This window comes from Lissotriton helveticus, assembly GCF_964261635.1.
Source record: "Lissotriton helveticus chromosome 1_1 unlocalized genomic scaffold, aLisHel1.1 SUPER_1_unloc_16, whole genome shotgun sequence".
Lineage (NCBI taxonomy): Eukaryota > Metazoa > Chordata > Amphibia > Caudata > Salamandridae > Lissotriton > Lissotriton helveticus.
Window position 1 is genome coordinate 2,957,654 of NW_027611655.1, and position 18,653 is coordinate 2,976,306.

Sequence of the window (18,653 nt, forward strand, 5' to 3'; positions counted from 1 at the left end):
AACTCATTTTGATCCCAGGAGCAACACCCCCCCTTGCATTGTCTAGGCGGCCGGTGTGCCCCAGGGCAACCCAACTAGAGGACCTCCCTGGATGAATTCCCCAAGGGAGCATTGGGAAGGTATTACCGCGACGCCTCAACATCGCCAGGTTAGTAAGGTCCCTGACCCTACCCACTCCCTTAACCAGGAGAGCCGAGGGCCTCTGCATTCCCAGCCTAACACACCGCCCCGCCCCCAGAGCGGTCCACTCCCCCTCCTTCCTTCCCGACAATCAGCTTTCCTCCCCCCCTACCGCCACAGTCCTCCCAAGAAGGGGAACCTCAGTGCGCTATAACCCCCACCCCCCCTAATCGAACAGCCTAACCTTCACCCACCACATCACCCCTCGTCCCCCTCACCCGAAGACCCTCACCCCCCAACCACCAAAGATGCACCCGGCCGCACAATTGGACTCTCTTGCAGGCCCTTCTCCCAACGCCCTGACACCCCACGGTCAGAACACCTTCGCTATAACCTACCCCCACAGTCTCTCCTTGAAAGTGAAAAAACGCTTTAAACAGAATTTCATCAGGCAACACCCCGAAACACTAGTTGTCAACACTTACCACTCTTTATCTCATTTCAATTCATCATAAATTACTCAAATTCACTATTGCTTTATCAGCACGGCACTTGTCGGGGGTTGACACAGTTTGATGGGGTCCCCCCACTATTATCTAGAAATGGGACACAGTTGCACCTAGCTCCTTAGCCTGCAACTGGGGACAGTAATCACTTTGGGAAGGTGGTGCCAGTCCAACTTTTTGATGCAGATCTCGTATTCATTAACAGTGGCAGAGTCACTATCAGAGAGTTCAGGAAGGTGTTTAAAGAATTCTTGTCCCTCGGAGCCCAAACAATGCATTAACAATGAGGCTTTCCTCTCTGCACTTAAGGAAGTGCCACAGACATGAGCATAATGTGTGAAAACCTTCTTTCACTTCAGCCATGACGGAGGAGATTCCTGGAGATGTGAACAAGAAGGGAGGGTCATTCACATTTTGTATGATGTACGTACTATGTTTTGACCTAGTTACAACTTAAGGGTGAACTTCAGTGATCTGCTTACAGTGCGCAATATTCACAAACCTTATAAGCTGTGCGCATCAGCGAAACTGCGTGAAATTAAAATTTAGGCCAATGCGTACAGTCCCAGAAACTTCATTTGCTGTGAGCATCAGTAGAACCATAAGCCTGATTACTGATGGCAAATATTTATATAGAGAGGAGTCACTTTAGTCTGGTGCTCAATTCCATGTGTAGATGTGAGTCTGGTGGTGCCTGATAACTGAAAGGCACACATTTGTTTACATACAATTTCATATATGTCTGAGTTATTATTCCTATTACAGCGCCGTCTACCTTGAGAAGGCCAATCCTAGACCAGTGTGTGGACACAACACATGCCGACAAATCGAGGACAAAGGGATTGGGACATGGTCTAGGAACACTTACAACAAATCCTACATCAAACCTCACGTTTAACTGATGGAGCGCAAAGAACGATATAAAGCAACATACTGAGAAAACGTAACCTGGAGAATTGCTGCAAATTAAAGTAAATAAAAAAAACGAATAAAGAACTACATAACAACAGCTGTGTGACCTGGAAGCCGATTATTTCTCTATAGCCCTTGTTTGTGATTACCTTATAGTGCTCACATTTATCATCCGCGTGAGAAGAGATGGGAGACTGGGGTGTCTGATTACAGAAGCTCATTTACATACAAAGGGGGGTGACAGCCTGTTTAAAACGCACAGCACAACTTGTTTACGTAAAATGTTTGTACACAAACAGGGTAAAGTCTTGCTTCCCTTGTTTTCATTTTCTTTAATACATCCTGCACCTCGCTCTCTTCTTCTCTTCCTCTCATTTTAATTCATCGTAAAGTACTCAAATTCACTTTTGCTTTATCAGCACGGCACTTGTCGGAGGTTGACACAGTTTGATGGGGTCCCCCCACTATTATCTAGAAAAGTGACTCAGTTCCACCCAGCTCCTTAGCCTGCGACTGGGAAATGTTACTTTGCTTCTTGCATATGCAAACACCGGCCTCAGAGTGTTTGCAATTATCTGTCCCACTAGCAGCGTCCCCTTTATTTATTTGTATGAGTGGCGCAAGAGAGGAACAGAGAACCAGACAAAATTAGCCCTTCTATTGCTTAATTCACTGTAAATGTGAAACACTTTGGGGCTTAGGGGCTGGATACAGAACATCAGGAAACAAACACAAATTAAAGCACATGTTATTTAATTGCTAAAAACTGTTTAAAAATGTAATTTCCAAGTTCAACATATCTGTTTAAAAATATTTAAATTTTTCAGTCAATTCCGAGTTTAGTTACAAACTGAAAGTGGGATAAACACATGATGTATAAAAACTGAAACCAAAAACTTCTTTTTACATTATTTTATGTTTCTTGTTTTTTGTTTTTAAAACAGGCCGTCAACCTTTTCCGTGAAAATTATTATGAGGGCCTGACATCACTTCTTGTGACATCACTACATGTGACGTCATTGTGATTTGCATATGATAATGGGCTCCATCACTATTCTCCTTACTTGTTCCCTGTTTATTTGCATGACATGAGTCTATAGGTAATAAATATAAATAGATAAATTCACAGGTGTTCAGCCCGTTTCTCTGGTGATGTCTCACTTTGGTATGTATTCGGCTGCTTCTTCTATTTTTAGGTGAGTACAAATAACGTGCCGTTCCCCCTCTTTCCATTTCTCTCTTTTTCTCGACCATTTCTTTGTCTCTCTCGCTCTCTTTATCTCTCACCCTCTCTGTCTCCCACACACTCCTGTTAGCTTTAGCTTCATGAATGTCACTGCCACTTCTGGCATTCATACAACAAATCATTCAGAACATTTGAGAACAAGGGACTATCAGTGTGGAAGACGAGTTGCTGGGAGGGCAACGGATTGTCCTGGTACATATATGCTTTTGATGTGGGATTTCACTATTTTACCACATTATTAAACCAGAGTCTGCTGCTTACAGTCGCTCAATTCTGGTAAAAAGTAGAGTTTGGCAAGACGCTGAATTAATAGAGAGAGACAAGTCGGAGAGGAGCCATGGGTCACACTTAGCTATAGGACCCGAGGCACAAGCTGATCCATCAACCGATAACAGTGTGTAAAAGGTGCAGCAAACATTACTTAAAAACAAGGTATATGTTCTTTTATATCTAAAAATAGGTTATTTCTTGAACACTTGTGCTTCGCTTTATTTCATTACGTATACTGCAGTGGCATTTGTTAATAGTAACACATGCATTTTACCAATGAAGCTTCCATCTCCAGAGCTCTGACTACATGTCCACGTGTGTTGGGTTTATAGGTGTTATCACTAATCCGACAAGTTAGCTGAAAATACCGTTGTTAGTCCCAGTATTGTTCAGTGTTGCTTTACAGGTAGTGTGGTCAGGTGCGATTGAATGTTTTTCTTTGTATCTCTTCTTCACCAAATAAAAATCAACAATGTTTCTTTTCTTTAAATCCACATTGTGCTTGTCTCCCACTGTGTATCCTGGTACATCATGTCACTTTGTTATGTGTACGGAAGTGAACAATCACTGGAAACAAACACTATTATAATTCTGCAAATACTGTTATCTGTTTTTCCTCTTTACTGCTATTCAGGTCTTCTATCATTGGTATTTCAATGTCATACATAATTTGAATTTGATCTTTTTCCGTAATTTATTCCTCTCACAATAACTGCACTGTTCTGCTCTTGTCTATGTCCTTAGACGGGTCAATATTATTTTTTATGTTCTTAAATTCTTTCCGGAATCTCTGCATCTCTAGGATTATTTCCATGTGAGTTAAATGAAGGAGTGTATTCACTGAGGGCTGTGTGGGATCGAAAATTGACAAAAGCCCTTTTCACTTTCAGTGCCCTTCTATGTTTTCTCCCTGTGTGTTCGCTGATGACTTTGTAGCTCTGATCGTCGACTAAAGCTCTTCCCACATTCATTGCGCTTGAGTGGCTTTCCCCCTGTATGTGTTCGCTTATGTCTTTGAAGGTGTGATGACTGACTAAAGCACTTTGCACATTCGCTGCACTTGAATGGTTTTTCCCCTGTGTGTGTTCGCTGATGTTTTTGTAGGTTTGATAATTGACTAAAGCTCTTTGCACATTCACTGCACTTGAATGGTTTTTCCCCTGTGTGTGTTCGCTGATGATTCTTTAATGCTGTAGAGAAGCAAAACCTACTGTCACATTCACTACAATGATAGGGTTTTTCCCCTGTGTGTGTTCGCTGATGAATTTTTAGTTTTGATAATTGACTAAAGCTCTTCTCACATTCATTGCACTTGAATGGTTTTTCTCCTGTGTGACTTCGCTGATGAACCCTTAATTCTGTAGAGTTACTAAAACTACTGTCACATTCACTACAATGATAGAGTTTTTCCCCCGTATGTGTTCGCTTATGTCTTTGAAGGTGTGATAACTGACTAAAGCACTTTGCACATTCGCTGCACTTGAATGGTTTTTCCCCTGTGTGTGTTCGCTGATGTTTTTGTAGGTTTGATAATTGACTAAAGCTCTTTGCACATTCACTGCACTTGAATGGTTTTTCCCCTGTGTGTGTTCGCTGATGATTCTTTAATGCTGTAGAGAAGCAAAAACTACTGTCACATTCACTACAATGATAGGGTTTTTCCCCTGTGTGTGTTCGCTGATGAATTTTTAGTTTTGATAATTGACTAAAGCTCTTCCCACATTCATTGCACTTGAATGGTTTTTCTCCTGTGTGAGTTCGCTGATGAACCCTTAATTCTGTAGAGTTACTAAAACTACTGTCACATTCACTACAATGATAGAGTTTTTCCCCCGTGTGTGTTCGCTGATGAATTTGTCGGACGGATAATCGACTAAAGCTCTTCCCACATTCACTGCAGTTGAATGGTTTTTCCCCTGTGTGTATTCGCTGATGTGTTTGAAGGCTTGATAAATGACTATAGCACTTTGCACATTCACTGCACTTGAATGGTATTTCTCCTGTGTGAGTTCGCTGATGATTCCTTAATGCTGAAGAGTCTCGAAAACTTCTGTCACATTCACTACATTGATAGGGTTTTTCCCCTGCGTGTGTTCGCTGATGACATTTTAGGTCTGATAACCTACTAAAGCTCTGCACACATTCACTGCACTTGAATAGTTTTTCCCCTGTGTGTGTTTGATTATGTCTTTGAAGGTTTGATAACTGACTAAAGCACTTCCCACATTCACTGCACTTGAATGGCTTTTCCCCTGTGTGTGTTCGCTGATGACTTTGGAGGTTTGATAACTGACTAAAGCTCTTCCCACATTCACTGCACTTGAAGGGTTTTTGTCCTGTGTACGTGTGCTGATGAAGCTTGAGTAGTGATGACAAACTAAAGCTCTTGCTGCATGTGTATGATTCTTCTTTCTTGGTTAGTGTTTGTGGGTCGGGTATATATTTGTCTTCATCCCATGACTGCATTTCCTGATGGGCCGACATGTCTGATAAAGCACTTGTGTTTTTCTCACACATTTAATATGTGTGCGGTATTTTACACGTTTGATTTCTGTTTTAATAATAAAATGCAATAGCCACCAAATATTTACCACACTCCTAATACGTAGAAGGTGTCTTAGTAGGCGATTGTGCCTTTAGATTGGATTATGGCTGTGCACGATTGCGGGTAAAGATGTATCTTCCTTCCGGCCGGTGCAAATTGGAACAGTCTGTTGTATTGTAGCTAGAAGAACTCCTCTTTGCTTTACCCGTCAGTTGTCTGGCTCCGCTCTGTTGTGCTCTTCTCTGGTTACTGTGGTTTGTCCAGAAAGAGTTTACAATTCTCCTAGAGCACGGAATGATGGCTTGTCATCATTTTATAAAACAGAGCACTGTGGTAATCACATCATACCGATCCGATGATCAAAGCTGATGTTGGACACTTGTTTATACAGGAGGCGGTTTCTTATCGTTGTTGCCTTAAGTTTCCTAAGGTAATTTCTTCGTTTTGTGGCGTGGAGGTGCACAGCTCAGACTCTTACAATCACTGAACTTCCTTGATGCTTCATCCAGGATCTGTCCATTTGTGTGCAGGTTCCTCTGTCGCCGAATGCGCTGATGTTTTCCTGAATACTGTAGCTCATTATTTCTGCTATTATTGAAGATTTACAGAATTAGCTTCGTTATTGATGGTCATTTCATACATTCAAGGCTTGTTTTCTGTTGGATGTAAAGATATTTAAAATTACTAAATTGAAACATAATGGAATGAGAATTCACAACGTTTAACTGGTTGTAAAAGACATTTCGGTGGAGTTTTACCAAATCTCCATGCAATGCAGCGCAACCCACCCTCCCCCAGGGAGGCTGTGCTGCGTGACAAGGAGGGAACAGGAGAGCACCATATTTTCAAAGATATGGCTCTCTCCTTCCCTTTCCCTTGCACCTGCACTGGTTACAGCAGCCTTGCGCCATGCACACACCTTAGCACAAGAGCGCTAGGGTGTGTGTGTGTGAGCCCAGCATAGGTTTTGTACAGGAAAGACACCCTAGACATGAGGGAAAGCTTTTACCACTTTGTATGCGTGTTGCACGCATGCAAAGTCAGAAAAGGAAGGAGAAATGAAAGCATTTCTCCTTCCTTGCGCCTAGTTTAAAAGGGTGCAGTTTTCTCACACTAAACCCAATCTACTGTATTTGGTAAATTGGGTTTAGCGTGAGAAACCTTGGGTCGTTGCAGTGGAACGCCCATGCACCACCCTTGGCAGGCCCCCCATGGCGCAAAGTAATGTGACACAGTGCTATGCGATGCTTCACATTACTTTTACATTATTTGCTGGAAAGAAAATTAGGAAAAAAATATTTTGCACTTTTTTGTGCCACTTTTGTGACACAAACACGGCGCAAAATCTTAGTAAATCTACCCCTTCTTCTTTACCACCTTTGAAACTTAGCAAGGAATATTTCATCATACACAGATATTTAACTAAAAGTTCTGTTGATCTGGTGACATCTTATTAATATCTGAAAAGGAGGTTCAAGATAGACGCATATGGTTAAGACTTTATTTAAATAACAATAGATTTTAGAAAAAGAGATAGATCAGGCGGGGCTGCGAAATTTCCAGTAACTCTATGCGAAGTACATAACAAAAGTAACTCCATTCACTCACTTCGTCTCGTTTCTTTCCTATTCACTTAAGATCATCTCAAATACCAACTCCTGTCTTTACTCACTTTTCATAAGTCACCTTTGACACTGTCAATAGCTCCCTTGGTTCAAGCATTTCTGGTTTCTTCTAACCTGGAAGACTGGAACATTATTGTGGGTTGAGGGGGGTTTCCTATCGCCATAACATCTGTCCATCTCCCTGAAACTAGTGCAGCTTACAGCACCTGGTTCTGGCCCTGAAAGACAACTTTAAAAAGCAAGTCTTTAGTTCTTCCTAAGTTAGATAAAGTTCTGTAAGATGCAGCTCCTTCGGGGGCTTTTTGTAAAACAGAACGAGGGGTTCACTGTAGGGCCCGTCCTTTATATTGTGTGCGCAGATAAGGCAAACAAACGTTGATTCATATAATTTAATATTCAACGATATCAGTCATTTAGTACTTATAGAGAATCCTTCACAACTAACCCTGAGTGAAGTATTACGCTACGCTTGTGTAGTTTGCGAAGTTTGCGGTACTCCGACCTACGCGAATTGCATGTAGCACAGTGCAAACACGCATAGCATAGCGTAGCGTAGTGCAGCAGTCATTTTGTGCTTGCTCGCAGTCCGCATGCTCAAGTTGGCAACCGCGAGCGAGCAAAAATTACATCCCGGCGAGACTTTTTCCTCGTGCGCAATCAGCAACATCAAGTTGCCGATCGCGAGCGTGGAAAATAAACCTCCAGGTCTGATTCTCAATGCGGGGAGGTCAGGTTTCTCATTGCGAGTGGGCGCGTATGCTCGTGACCTCTCGCGATGCGAAACTACCAGTTTGCGTTGAGAAAGCAATAATTTACCTGACATATCCCCACAACAGATGTGTGTATATTACTCTTTTTCCCCTCTTTTCCACCATTACATGGTATCTGACATGATGTTGTTCGTTTGGGGCCCAGGATCCCACTTAGTGACTGAATAGGCATTTGGCAGAATGGGAGGAGGTGTCAGTTATCCACAGGTGATGCGGCATTTGTACCTTTCCATATTTCTCATATTCAAGTTTACCTCATTTCCTGTCCTTCGGTCTCTTTACTGCCCTCTGGCTGCGCACTCACTCTGTGGGGTTCATCAGAAGTCAGATAACGGCCTGATAGTCACAAGGCCATGGATCTCACTTTTTCTACAACACTGATTGCAGACATAGGGCCTAGTTTAGAGTTTGTCCAAGAGATTATTGCCTTAAAACCAGGGGTGGGTGAAGAATTCCGCTCTGCCGGGGGAGCTCATTTCAAAAAACATCACGAAGTGATGCACAACTGAGTTTTGTTTCTCAAGCGGTTCGCCAACTGTAAGGTGGCAAGCGCTTGTGAGAAAAAATCACATGCCAGACCTCCTCCTGGCGAGATTTCTCAGTGCGGGAGGTCACTGCACGTCACGACCACTCGAGTGTATAAATCTGCCATTCTCGTTGATGAAGCTACCACTCGAGTAGAATGTCAATTTGAGTGGCAGGAAGCATCAGCGCCCTCTAGCGTGACGCATAGTACCATTCGTGCTCATTTTACAGTGCCGGACAAACTCCTGGAACTAAAAATCAGTGCGAGCAACTTAACAAACTCTGCCACTTGCGGGAGTCCGCAGAGTTCTGCAGAGTTTTTCTGGCACTTCGTGGAGCTCCCAGGAGTAAAACTCTGCAAACTACACCAAGGCCTAATCAAAACGTGACACATATCCTGTCTGCCTTATTATAATTTGCACAGTATGTAATGCATTTTTAATGGGTTGGGCAAGATAACTATCACATTTGTGATGGAATAAACCATTTGATAAAAACTAAATCAGTTGGTGTACATTGTGTCCAGTGTGGCTAGCTGTGCTTGAAGGATCTTGTGGTTTGTGGGTCTCTCACTGCTTTGAGGTCACCACCAGGCAGAACTTCTGTAAGCCGTGCCTTGTGCAGATCTTCCTTCCAGGCAGGACTTCTGTCAGCTGCACCTTGCGGAGATCTTCCTTCCAGGCAGGACTTCTGTCAGGTGCACCTTGTATAGATCTGCTTTCCAGACAAGGGCTTCTTTCCTCAATGATGAGTTCAAATGTCGGGAGAGGTAGAACTGGTCTAGGTCATCTTCTTTATTGGAGTTTAACTGGTCAAGCCAAAGAGCTCGAGCTCTGAGATGAAGGCGAGTCTGGATTTTCGGAGCTCCGTAGAGCATTGAGACAGTCCTACCACATCCACCACCCACTACAAGACTCCAAGAGTCATCGCTACAAGTGCTGCTCCAAGGTTTAATTCAACCACTGTATCTGAACATCCCCTGGTAAATGCCAAATAGAGAATAAACATCCTGCCTGCACCACAGGAGTGCAGAAAGCTTTTCAAGAACCTCGAGGTAGATGGGCTTTCTCTGTCTGTCGTGACTGAAGATGTTAAACCTTGGTAACATCAATCCCCTTTGAAACGGGCAAGAGTACAGTTGTAGAACACCAACTGATCACTAAGTGTGAAGGGATACAAAGATATTTAATATTAGAGCCTTCTCCCTACATTCGCATGCTCTTGACCCGTTTCTGAACTGACATTTTTTATAGACTAGTAACTTTCCCGTATCCCAACAACTGGTCTAGAAACTTAGAGAACTGCCCCTCTGACGACATATCAGCCCAATCTACTATCCATTGTATTTTATTCTGTAGGTTTTATGGGAACCAGAGGGAAAGCCTTTTGAAACCACTATTGAGATCATGGGGCATATGTAACTGTAGAGCTGCCTATCACAGATTGAACATTTTAGAAAATCTGTATACCGTCAAAGTTGTATCCACCTACCTTAAAGCAGTTGTTAGGGTTAGGGCCTTGATGCAACCTTAGAAAAACTGGTAATTAACATGGAGCGGTAAAATGCCATTTCCTGCCTCGTATTGGTTATTTCTGTCTTTTTTATCAACTAGTCTCCCGAGTACTGTATTGTTTTTATTTTGCTTTTAATCGAATTGTTTTTAACATATGAAATGGTTTTTATTGTTCTGTCTTTTACATTGTACGCTTTTATGAACTTGTTTATACAATTCGAATAAAGCTTGATGAATGAAAAAAAAGTCCTCCATTTTGCTATCAGAATGTAACTCATCCAGACACAAACCCTTAAGTCCGTATTGCATGAAGCTGTGTGGTTCTCACCCAAAAGAGGGCCCTCCACAAATTGCTGACATTTTCTTACACCCCCTGGACAGCCGTGACAACACACAGACTAACTACACCCCCTCAGGGATCACCAGTCCACCTGCCAGCATGAAGAATCAGATCTTTCAATCTTCGCTCCACACTCAGTGAGCTCAGAGTTGCCTTGTAAAACCATCTCATGAGAGTGGAAGAAAAGAACAATAAGTGACACGCACTGCACAGAAGTGTAAATAAATCTACCAATATCATTCCATGTACCACTGTCCTACTGCTGTTGTTTCAACATGGATGTTTTGCCGTCTATCACAGCAGCTTCTTCGTTTAAATCAACAGTTTGTTTTGCATCATACTTACTTACCTATGTACTGTTTCTGACCTTACGACATCTCTGGCAGACATGCTGTGCTGTCTGTTGCTACATAAATAGGAAGTAGATTGCTACTGCAAGATGAGTGCAGTGTCCTTGCAGTCAGATGCACTTGATTGGAAAAAAAGGTACGACTATTCAAAGAATAACATACCAAAAGCAGCGCATACAATGCAATAACACAGACCAGGTGCTAGAAAAACGTGATGCAATCAATGCAATAAAACAGGCCGGGCAATAGGAAAATGTGACGCAAACAATGCAATAACACAGGCTAGGCAAGAGGAGAATCTGATGTAAACAATACAATAACACAGACCAGCACTTGGATTGAAGCAAATATTACAATAACATAGGCAAGGCACCAGAAGAATCTGACGCACACAATGCAATAACACAGGCCAGGCACTCGGAGAATCTGACGCAAACAATGCAATAACACAGGCAAAGTAGTAACAAAATCTGAAGCAAACAACATAATAACACAGGTCAGGCACTAGGGTTGATGCAAACAAGGCAATAACACAGGCCAGGCATGAGTAGAATCTGATACAAACAATGTAATAACATGGGCCAGGCGCTAGGAGATTGTGACGCAAACAAGGCAATGGCACAGGCCAGGCACTAGGAGAATCTGATGCAAACAATGCAATAACACAAGTCAGCCACTAGAATGATGTAATGCAAACACTGCAATAACACAGGCCAGGCTCTAGGAGAATTTGATGTAAACAATGCAATGACACAGGCCAGGTACTAGACGAATCTGATGCAAACAATGCAATAACACAGGCGAGGCACTAGGAAAATCTGATGCAAACAATGAAATAACACGGGCCAGGCACTAGGAGAATCTTTTGCAAACAATGCAATAACACAGGCTAGGCACTAGGAGAACCTTATGCAAACAATGCAATAACACGGGCCATGCACTAGGAGAATCTGATGCAAACAAGGCAATAACACAGGTCAGACACTAGGGTTGATGCAAACAATGCAATAACACAGGTCAGGCACTAGAAGAATGTGATGCAAACATTACAATAACACAGGCCAGGCACTGGGAGAATCTGACGCAAACAATGCAATAACACAGGCCAGGTACTAGGTGAATCTGAGGCAAACAATGCAATAACATAGGCAAGGCACTAGGAGACTCTGATGCAAACAATGCATTAACACAGGCCAGTCACTAGGAGAATCTGATGCTAACAATGCAATAACACGGGACAGGCAGTAGGAGAATCTGATGCAAACAATGCAATAACATGGCCAGGCACTAGGAGAACTTGAAGAAAACAATGCAATAACACGGGCCAGGCAAGAGGAGAAGCTTATGCAAACAATGCAATAACACAGGTCAGGCACTAGAGTTGATGCAAACAATGCAATAACACAAGCCATGTACGAGGAGAATCTGATGCAAACAATGCAATAACACAAGCCATGTACGAGGAGCATTTGAAGCAAAAAATGCAATAACACAGGCCAGGCATTAGGAGAATCTGATGGACACAATGCAATAACACAGGCCAGGCACTAGAATGATCTAATGCAAATAATGTATTAACACAGGCCATAGCAAAACACATATAGTATTCCAACTGGTATAAGTATTAGAACAATTAGAGAGGATATGTAGAAAACATTGTCAGCAAAGAAATAAAGAGACTCAATGCATACGTAGAATGGGCCCGAGGCATCGTGTTTATCTAGGAAGAACAAAGTAATTTACAGTAGTAGCAGCACTGTAGATACACAAGTAATACAACCCCAATTGTACTTGGTGCGTGAAAGGTGCATATGGTGAGCAAGGTGGCGACGCGAGTGACAAATTGATCAGCGTAAACGGCGCAATAGTGATTAGTGTCGAATATATACAGTGATTTATGCAAAACAATGTGGCTACAGATGAATTCAAAAAAGCTTGTTTTGGATGTAGCTAGCTGTTGGTAACATGTGCCACGTTGTGGGTAGCGCCTATTATTAGGCTGAATGGTCAACGGCGTTTCGATCCGCGTTAATTGGGATCATCTTCAGGACTGGGTTGGAAGAAGAACAGTGCTGTACAAGGGGATAGAGAAAGGGGGTGGGGGTTAGGGCAGAACAGGTGGAATGGCACGCTCAAAACTGGTAAAGTGTTAAGGTAGCGCCTGGCGTGGGTGGTCAGTTCAGGTGGGAAGGACTGCACAGAAGGAGAAAAGCGCTGGAGCGATTGGGGCTAAAGGAAAGCAGGCAGGGACCGGAGAGTAGATCAGACTATGCATGGTGGTCGCCTGGGGGAGCAGCAGTAGGTATGGTCAACACTAGGCGTGCACAAAGCATTCACGGAGGAGTAGCCCGTGATGGAGAGTGGGCAAGGGCGTAATTGTTAACACAGACAAGGCACTAGAAGGATCTAATGCAAACAATGCAATAACACGGGCCAGGCGGTAGGAGAATCTGACGCAAACAATGCAATAATATAGGCCAGGGACTAGGAGAATCTGACATAAACAATGCAATGACACAGGCCAGGCACTAGGAGAATCTGACACAAACAATGCAATGACACAGGCCAGGCACTAGGAGAATCTGACGCAAACAAGGCAATAACACAGGCCAGGGACTAGGATAATCTGACACAAACAATGCAATGACACAGGCCAGGCACTAGGATAATCTGACACAAACAATGCAATGACACAGGCCAGGCACTAGGAGAATCTGACACAAACAATGCAATAACACGGGCCAGGCACTAGGAGAATCAGACACAAACAATGCAATAACAAGGACCAGGCACTAGAAGGATCTAATGCAAACAATACAATAACAAGGGCCAGGTGGTAGGAGAATCTGACGCAAACAAGGCAATAACACAGGCGAGGCATTAGGAGAATCTGATGCAAACAATGCAATAACACAGTCCAGGCACTAGGAGAATCTGACACAAACAATGAAATAACACAGGCGAGGCATTAGGAGAATCTAATGCAAACAATGTATTAACACAGGCCAGGCACGAGGAGAATCTGACACAAACAATGAAATAACACAGGCGAGGCATTAGGAGAATGTGATGCAAACAATGCAATAACACAGGCCAGGTACTAGAAGGATCTAATGCTAATATTATCCCTGTGTGCCATGCCTACAAAACACTTCCCTGGCCTAGATCAGCCACCCCTCCAGCTGGGTGTACTATACCAGTGGTGAGGGTACAGGTGAATGAGCCCTGTACCCCTACAGTGCCCAAGTCCATTCTTGGGCATTGTAAGTACAGTGCTGTCATTATGAGTATATGGTGCGGGGATTTTGTCATTACGAATTCCACAACACCACAATGACTACACTGAAACCTGGGAAGTTTGGTATCAAACTTCTCAGCACATTAAACCCACACTGATGCCAGTACCTCATGTATTTTTATCTGAAGTGTTTTAGTGCGCCAAATTATATTTTGTACTGGGGGATTAAAATGAGAACTGTTTATAGGGAGTCACAGATATAATCTCCTTTTTACATACAAAGGAAATAACATAAGTTGTATTTTATTATATTAAAGTTATTATGTGGAATTCCTTTCTTGGTGGTATATATGTATCATTAAATGATCTTGTGTAGATGTGATTGAGTAGAGTGGATTGAATGGTGGCTATACCTATTTGGTGATACTTTTGATGCCAAGAGAATATTTTATTTTCTACTCTTCAATAAAGACCAGATCTCCAGAGGACAGCGGCCTGTCCAGAAAACCTCTAACTTCAAGGATTTCGAACAATTGTACTCTGAGGTTCCATCGTTTGACCTTCTCAACTCTCAACGCACCTCCAGGCCTGGCCACCGTGACTATAAACCTTTCAATTTATAAAGATGTGTTTACTTCTTGGTTTCAGTGTCTAAAATGTGTCAGCCCAGTATGGTTATGGTATGCCTCTCCTGAAGTTCACAGGCCTAAGGGTTCATTCCTGGTATATAGAACGGGCGACAGAGGGCGTCCCAGCCCAGTGCCCCAGGGGATCTAAATGGCATCTGAGATGAGCCCATTTACGTAAACGCAGGCCATAGGCTGTGTGTCCAGCAGCTTCATGAGTGATCTCAAACTCCCTGAGACTAAATGTCTCAATCATAAAAGGTATTTCCAGGGAGTCCAACACCTTATCGGCATCACCAGCCTTTATGTGTGTATTTTCCCGATGCAGCACTGCGAATACCGTCCGTAGATGAGACTATTCTCTCTTGTAGGAGGGATAGCCGAGTCGCATCACCTCAGGCAGGAATTTATTATCACAGGGCAGCAGTGACAGAGGGTGATAAGAGGTACACTTAGCCAGGTCTGTCCCAAACTTGGGGAGTGCTGATATGAATGTGTCACTTATAGACGGCAGCGCCACACCACCCTTTAATGCCTCGGCATACACCTCCAGCAGATATGCGTCCAGTATTTATTTCTAAGCTGTGTAAAACTCTACACCAGACCTTCAGATCCCGGAGCCTTTCCTCCTCCTAGGGCGTCTATAGCTGCAACGATCTGTTGCCCAGACATCGATGGCTTATGACTGGATGTGAGAGACAATTTACATAGCCCTGCATAGCTAAATCGAGAAAGAAGTGTCCTGGCGCTAATATGAGCACTTAAGTATCAAAATCACACAGCCCCTGAACATGAACAGAAAGGTTTTGATTTGTTTCCTGAAAGAACTCATGTTTTCTTGGGCGCACAGGGCAGGTGGGAGGGCATTCCATTCCAGGTACCTGCAGTCACCACAGGCAGAGAGTAGTCATCTATTCTGATTTTCGTAAACTTAGAGACTTTTGTCAGCAAAGCACAGTGGGATCTCACCCCTCGGCCAGCTGATACCAGGCAAAAAAGCGAGTACAAATAAGAATGAACCCCCTGATTGAAGAGCGTTTATGACATGAAGTGCTTTATATTGACATCTTTTCAGGACAGCAAGCCGGTGCAATTTGACCAGTTTGTTGGAGATCGACCATGATTTTATTAACCTCAGAACCAGCCCAAGTGCTGTCTTTGTAGCAGCAGCAATCTATGAAGGCGATATTCAGATATGCCTACGTATACGGTGATGCAGGAATCCATTCTCGATGTATTTATTTATTTATTTATTTATAAAGTTTTATATAGCGCGAACTTGATCCCGAAGGATATCAGAGCGCTTTACAGTTAGAGGGAGAGGAAGGAAAAAGATCACAATCAGACTAAAATTGTGAAACTAATATGCATAAAATCATATAGTGCAAACATAACAGATCCTATCTAATTCAAGGTTAACGTAGAGTGGGCTAGTCAATGATAAATGACATCAAGGGAGTGATGATACATAATGATGTAAGCGGGGCGAATACAATTGTAACAAACAGAATTATTAATGCGGATAGCAAGCTTTTTTAAAAAATATTGGCTAACAGATTGAATGACTTAATGCCAAGTCTAGTTTCAATAAGGCAGCATGGATTTATCTTAAATCGAGATACAACAGACCACGTGAAAAAGGATTATCTCTCTTCTGGATTGGGCACAAGCTACAGGATCTCCTGTTTCGGTAGCACTGTTAGATGCTGAAAAAGCATTTGACAGGGTTTCCTGGAGGTTTCTTTGGTCTACTTTAGTTTGGAAGGGATTCCCTAAAGAATTTATAAACGCAATACAGGCATTATACAGTAACCCGAAGGCAGCAATCCGTATTTCTGGGGATCTTTCAGACAATTTGGCAATAACAAGGGGGACCAGACAAGGTTGTCCTTGTTCCCCCTTGTTATTTGCCTTGTACATTGACCCATCTTTAAGTAGACTGGAAAAAACAAGAGGTATCATTCCGGTTAGGATACACCAGGCTGCATATAAAGTGTTTGCCTATGCAGACGATGTCACTATCGTAACTTCGGATATTAAGAGTGCTTTACCGAAGATAGTGGAATTGGCGGAACGGTTCGGGGGATGTTAGTTTACGTTATGTTATGTTAAGTATGTTTGTATAGTGCATGGCTGCCCCAGCAACAGGGTGTCCCAGCGCTTGCAGAATAGTCAACCAGAGGAGTGAACAGGATAGGTAAGTTGAGCTAGAGAAGCTTGTGCTAAATGGAGGCGAACAGCCAGGTTTTTATTTTTTTCCGGAAGAGCCAGTGGTCTTGCGTGCCTCAAGGGGGATGGAATTCCATAGAGCAGGGGCCAGGGATTTGAAGGAACGTCCGCCTGCTCTGCTCTTGCGTACCCTCTGGTGCGGGCAAGGTGAAGGTCCGCAGAACGAAGGGCACGTGTGGGGACGTAGAAAGAGCAGAGACCCTGTAGTATTTGGGGGGCCTGGCCATGTAGGATTTTGTGGGTTAGACCGAGTGTTTTAAATTGAATTCTCTGTTTCACCGGCAGCCAGTGAAGACGGCGAAGGATGTGTGAGGTGTGGCAGCGTTTGGGTAGGGCAAAAAGAGTACGAGCTGCTGCATTTTGAGCCCTTTGGAGTCTATTCGTGGTCGTAAGGTTAGCATAAGGCAATAGGCCGTTGCAGTAGTCCAAGTGGGATAGGATCAAGGACTGGACTACTACTTGTCTGCTGGCGGCTCAAAGAAGCCCAAAATGGGCTTAACGGTGCGTAGGCGACCAAAACAGGTACCAGCCACCTTTTTTGTATGTGACTCAAAGGAGAGAGAGTTGTCCATTAGGACTCCCAGATACTTAACTTCCTTCTTGGGAATCAGGGGCGGGCCCATCGTCGCGGGGCACCACTGGTCGCCCCATTTCAGTGAGTCTCGACCAATCAGGAGCACCTCCGTATTTGAGGAGTTAAGTTGGAGGCAGTTCTCCGTCATCCAGTGTGAGATGGCTGTAACATCTTCCTGAAATTAAATTGTACCTGATCCGATATAGTGTTATTGGAAAAGGTGAAAATAAGCTGCGTGTCGTCAGCATACGAGATCAACTTGATCCCACGTTCTTTTGCTAGCAGGGCCATGGGGAGAACATACACGTTAAACAGTGTAGGGCTGAGGGCAGAGCCCTGGGGAACGCCGCATTTGAGAGGGAATTTGCTGGATGAATAAGGTGGGGCGTGAATCTGGAAGGAACGATCAGACAGAAAGGATGCAAACCATGCCAAAGCCTTGCCCCAGACCCCGATCTCCCTGAGAGTTTGAGTAAAATCTCATGGGAGACCGTGTCGAACGCCGCACTTAGGTCGAGCAGGATCAAAGCTGAGGTGTGTCCAAGGTCCTGTGATGGCCTTAGTTGCTCCGTGACTGCCAGGAGTGCAGACTCTGTGCTATGGTTTGCCCGGAAGCCGTTCTGTGACTACTCAGGATCCCATGTGCTTCCAGATAATTGGTCAGGGTGGAGTTCACATGGGCCTCCATCACCTTGGCCAGGTACGGTAGGAGGGAGATGGGTCTGAAGCTTTCTGGCAGGGAGGGGTCCAGGATGGGTTTTTTTAACAGGGAGATGACTTTGGCATGTTTCCAGGATCTGGGGACTGTGGAGGACTGGAGGGATCTGTTAATCAGTTCCCCGCCTATGAGCAGAATGGAGTCCTGAAATTGCCTGAAGGTATCAGGTTTGAGAGGGTCATCGGGTGACCCAGACTTTACCTTTATGGCCAGGAGCTCGAGGTCCTTATTGGTCATGAGCGGGAGAGTTGGGAGAGAGTAACGGGAGTCCAGCTGGTCAGGGGGGTCGGGGGATCGGCCGGGTAACGGGGAGGGTCCACTAGTATTCAGCAGGTTCTAGATCCCCTCTACCTTATTAATAAAGAAGCAGGCCAGATCTGCACATTGGGAGTTGGAAACTATTGTACTGTTGGTTCCCTCTGTTACTTTAGTCATATCTTTAATTAGTGAGAAGATAGTTTTGGATGGGTTGGGACTGATTTTAATCATGTTCGTATAGAAAGCAGCTTTCGTTTTTAGGTCTCGCACCTGCGACGCATCGCGAA

At 43.7% G+C, this 18,653-nt stretch overlaps 1 protein-coding gene and 1 pseudogene across 2 annotated transcripts in view; one reads left to right on the plus strand and one right to left on the minus strand.

Annotated features, from left to right (window-relative positions):
• The window catches only part of LOC144805610 (uncharacterized), a 77,579-nt gene extending 71,804 nt beyond the window's left edge, over nucleotides 1–5,775 (minus strand). The window contains 1 exon segment of the mRNA XM_078672133.1: nucleotides 3,955–5,775. Within this exon segment, the coding sequence (XP_078528259.1) occupies nucleotides 3,955–5,571 (1,617 nt within the window). The 5' untranslated portion in view covers nucleotides 5,572–5,775.
• LOC144805607 (uncharacterized) overlaps nucleotides 1–18,653 on the plus strand; it is a 177,898-nt pseudogene that overhangs the window by 123,828 nt on the left and 35,417 nt on the right. The gene's annotated exons all lie outside the window — the stretch shown is intronic.